Here is a 4439-nt window from a genome sequence, read left to right as displayed (position 1 = left end):
CTTATTTTTGAAGAAGTCATCATAACCGTGGAAAACCATTTCTAACTGCAGTATGTGAGGTCTCCTGCATCTTAAATGGCTTGTGGAGGCACCTCTGGAAATAGTCAATTGCCTGTGGAAACCAGCAAACCAGGGCCAGTCACAAACCACAATTACACTTGCTCAACCGCTTGTGGAGCCAAACTGATGGAGCTGAAACTTCATTTTTGCTTCTGCTTTTTGCTTTGATTTGATTTTTAGAAAAGAAAGAAAAATATAACATGCTACTATCTGAGAATCTCAGCAACATGCTGGCAGATCTCAGTGCCCCCTCACTCTCAAAGTATCTCTCCTGCCTGGAGCTCACAGAAGGCTTCCTCCTTGGTGGACGTGACCATATATTACTTCTCATACTCCATGTTAACTGAAGTCTGGTGTGGATGGCTTTCATACCTCAGTGCGATGGAGTGTTTTATCATTTTCTGTTTGTTTGTTTGGCCTGTTACCAGGCTGTAGAGCAATGGCGCGATCTCAGCTCACTGCAACCTCCACCTCCCAAGTTCAAGCGATTCTCCTGCCTCAGCCTCCCGAGTAGCTGGGACTACAGGCGCGCGCCACCACGCTCTGTTTGTTTGTTTTTGAGACAGGGTCTCACTCTGTTGCCCAGGCTGTAGTGTAGTGACAAAATCAGAACTCACTGAAGGCTTGACTTCCCCGGCTCAGGTGATCGTCCTACCACAGCCTCCTGAGTAGCTGGGACTACAGGTGCACACCACAATGCTTGGCTAATTTTTGATATTTTTTGGCCAGAGATGGGGTTTTGCTATATTGCTCAGGCTTGCTTCAACTCCTGAGCTCAAGCCATTTGCTTGCCTTGGCCTCCCAAAGTGCTGAGATTACAGGCATGAGCCACTGCACCAGGCCATTAACAGCTTCCTTCACTGGAAGATGTGTTTCTGTTTTTGTTGTTATTTCAAACCAAACAGCTTTGTTAATTTAGGAAGTTTCCAGTGGTGCGGCCCCTACACACCAGATACTATGACCACACATTGGAGGCAAACACAAACAACTATACAGCAACAATAGAACATGTGTCTAAAATAAATTTCTAACAATGTATCTTTTAATAGTTAGACTCATACTTTATTTTGACAAATTTAAGATAGAAAAATATCATAATGTGAATATAGCAGTTGCTCTTTTGGTAACATGGTTTGGGATGTGCAGTGCAACTTGAAAGGACTTGCTTTACAGGTGGTCCCTCTTCTGGCTGGGTTTCAGTTAATTCTGAATTATATTCCAGCCATTGCATTTGCTTGAAAGAATATTGGACACAGTAAAAAAAAAAAAAAGAACAGGTTTGGCATTCAATAATAAATATTATAAAGCAATGAACCAAAACAACTTTTAAAATAATTACTAAAAGCAAACTTCAGACTTCATGATTAAAGCTAAGAACTCATATTTTCAAAATAGCTTTAACAGTTTCTATCAATATATAATACAATAATAAGACACTTATTTTTTAAAAACGAGTAGAATCAGAGTAAATATGATATTTCAGATGACTATAAACAGTAAACATCAATTCAGTATATTTATATATCATTTCAGCAATATACTCTTTGCCCAGCTGGCGATAAAAACTGTAGTTCTGTCATCAAAAAATGCATCCCTGAATGTCATCTTTGAACTTACTAAGTGCTGTCATCATTTCTACACTCCATCTTTGGAGGGGGTGGCTTAGGGACTCTTGGTACATGCAGATATCTAGTTATGGTTATGATGACAAAAAATAAATGTGCCAGGAGTCTGAAGCAGAAACCGTGGCCTTACTTTGTTAAGTACCTTCACATTCTTTTGTCTCTGTGATGCCTCAGGTGAAGTCACACTAAATAATTCACACAGGTGCTAATTTTGTTGCTCTGTGTCAATACCTTTCAGCTTCTTTCTTTTCTTCCCTTTCCCACTCCTCAAAGAATAAAACGGGGAGGCCTCTCATTAAAACATGTCATTTCTAACATATAAGTGTATGCACATAGGTACATACATGCATCTCCTTCTCAAGGATTGGGTAACTCCTCGTTTTCTATCAAATAATCCTTCTTCATATACCTGGTTCCCCTAACCAACCTCCACACCTCGAGGTAAGCATCTTTTAACGACCTCCTGCTCCCTTCTTCAGAGCTCCCAGCCACCAGCGGGACTCCTCGGGGGCTGCCCCTGACCTCTTGCCTGCTCTGCTGAGCGGGGCCACCTGCTGCCTCCCCACCTTCTGACCGGCCATTTCCTCCCTCCCAGGGCAGCTCCTCCATCACGAATGGCAGCTGGTCTCCACTTAGCTGCGCCTCCTCTCCCCCAGGCTGGGCCTCCAGGTCCTCGTAGTTGCTTTGCTTTCTGGTCTCCATGAACTTGGCCACACAGTAAATGATGGAGCCCAGGGTGTTCACCACCACGCCGGCAATGAACAGAGAGGTGGGCTCCACGTCGCTGAAGGCCACCATGCCCACTGTGATGGTGGCGATGCTCTTCACCACGCCCACAAAGCTGGTGGTCACGGCCGAGTTGATGTAGGTGCAGTGCAGCGTGGTGAAGTTCATGGCGCAGCCGATCAGGATGCAGGCCACGAAGATGCAGACCATGGCCGGGTCCTTCCAGCCCGGGAAGGTCCAGGCGTGGATGGAGTCGGTGCTGGCGAAGGAGCAGATGACCAGCAGCGGGGTGGCAGAGACGGCGATGACGTACTGAGCGGTGAGCGGCCCGTGCTCGGTGTCTGCGCTGGCCTTCTGGATGAGCACCAGGTAGGCAGCGTGCACCAGCACCGCCAGCACTCCCGTGACGTACCCGATGGGGTCGCCCGTCAGGTCGCCGGCTCCTGAGGCGCACGAGGAGGACGGCCGAGCCCAGGCAGGAAGGAAAAAGAGAGAAGACAGCAAGTTGGCGTGGGCCGGGACCCACGGGGAAAACGCGTCGGGTAGGAAAGGAGACTGGGTTGGCGCCCCAGCTCTGCCCACCGGATTCCTGAGTGACAGACGCCCGCCGTCCCTCGGCCGCCCGTGTCAAATGCGACAGCCAAACTCAGTCAGTGCTCAGAGCGCCTTCCCGCCATATCCCCGGGTCACCCCATCTTCCCCTGTCCACGACAAAGGCCCCGGAGAGCGCAGATGCCCTCGGGGCAGGTGCTGTGGCTTCCGCGAGCTGGCACCGAGGTCACTCGGGCGCGTGGTACCTGCACCCCGCAGCCCCTGCCCCGTGGGGCACCCAAGGGAGAGGGAGCCCCAGCCAGTGGCCAGTAACCCCGAGTGGGCCAGGCGGGGGGAGAACGCCTGTCCTGGCCCCCAGTGAAGCTTCCCCCTGCCCAGGCTCTCGTCTCGCTTAGCACCTGGGTCGTCTGCCTCAGGGCCGCAGCCCCCTGCGCAGCACGAGACACCCCGCAGTAGCCCCGGGAACCTAAGCTTCGCCCCCATCCCCCACCTCCATTCCAGCCCCTCGTGACCCAAGGAAGTTCACGGCCCCCTCCTTCCGGCTTGGTCCAGGCTTGAAGGACTCCAGCTCCCAGGCTCAGGCGGCCCTCCCACCTCTCCCGGAGAATGGGGTGACAGGGGAAGACCAGGAGAGGGGGCGACAGGAAGGGCGATGCCGGATGAAGCAGGGGCGAGGGCCGGAAGCCAGGACATTAGGGGGCAGGGGGACTTGGTGGGGCGCTGGGGAGCTCGCTGGGTCTCCGAAGTCCCTTTTGCGAGCTGAGCGACCACTCTCAAAGCTCTCCGCCTCTCTCTGCCTCAGTCTCCCCATCTAGAAGTGAGGTCGTTGCACTCAGTGATCCCCGCGGTCTCTGCCCGACGGAGCGGGGTGGGTGGGGTCGGCTGGGGGTCGGCGCGGGGCCCGCTCACCTGCCAGGGCGGCGCCGCAGGTGGTGATGAGCACCGCCGCCAGCACCCCTGGCGAGGGCGCGCCGTTCTTGAGCACCAGAACGCCGATGAGCATGGTGACCAGGGGCAGGCAGCGCTTGAAGACCACGTACATGGGCAGGCTGAGGCCGCGCAGGGACCAGAGCGTGAGGCTGGACTGCAGCGTGGAGAGCACCGCGACCCCCGCGAAGGAGCGCGCCAGGCTCAGACCGAAGGGGGGCACGGCGATGAGCCCGAGGCGCCGCAGCAGCTCCAGGCTCAGCGCAGCGGTGGAGCTGGTCAGGCACTGCACCAGGGTCAGGAAGGAGAACTGGTAGCGGCTGATGAGGAACTTGAGCAAGATGTTGAGGGAGCCCGAGAAGACCCCGTGTGCGATGGCCACCGAGATGCCCAGCACGCGGCCCCGGCACAGCTGCCTCATCGCGCCGGCCTCGCCGCACCCAGCGGTGGCGGAGCTCCGCGACCTGCGCGCGAGGAGCCGGGAGGAGCGGAGTGAGGGCGGCGGGGGCGCCCGCCCAGCGCGGCGGCGAAGGGCAGGGGGCGCCGGCT

The 4439-nt window shown here is 54.5% G+C and overlaps 1 protein-coding gene across 1 annotated transcript; it reads right to left on the bottom strand.

Annotated features, from left to right (window-relative positions):
* Positions 1 to 1080: 1080 nt before the first annotated feature.
* On the bottom strand, positions 1081 to 4439 carry SLC35D3 (solute carrier family 35 member D3). The gene is made up of 2 exons (XM_032165855.2): positions 3873 to 4439; positions 1081 to 2854 (listed from the first exon to the last, which is right to left on the bottom strand). The coding sequence occupies exons 1-2, from the start codon at positions 4309 to 4311 to the stop codon at positions 2043 to 2045; spliced, it is 1251 nt and encodes a 416-aa protein (XP_032021746.1). The 5' UTR covers positions 4312 to 4439; the 3' UTR covers positions 1081 to 2042.

The sequence above is a fragment of the Hylobates moloch genome, unplaced genomic scaffold, assembly GCF_009828535.3.
Source record: "Hylobates moloch isolate HMO894 unplaced genomic scaffold, HMol_V3 SCAFFOLD_2, whole genome shotgun sequence".
In the NCBI taxonomy this organism is placed as follows: domain Eukaryota; kingdom Metazoa; phylum Chordata; class Mammalia; order Primates; family Hylobatidae; genus Hylobates; species Hylobates moloch.
The sequence above is the reverse complement of the archived record's forward strand: the minus strand, read 5'-3'. Positions and strand labels throughout refer to the sequence as shown.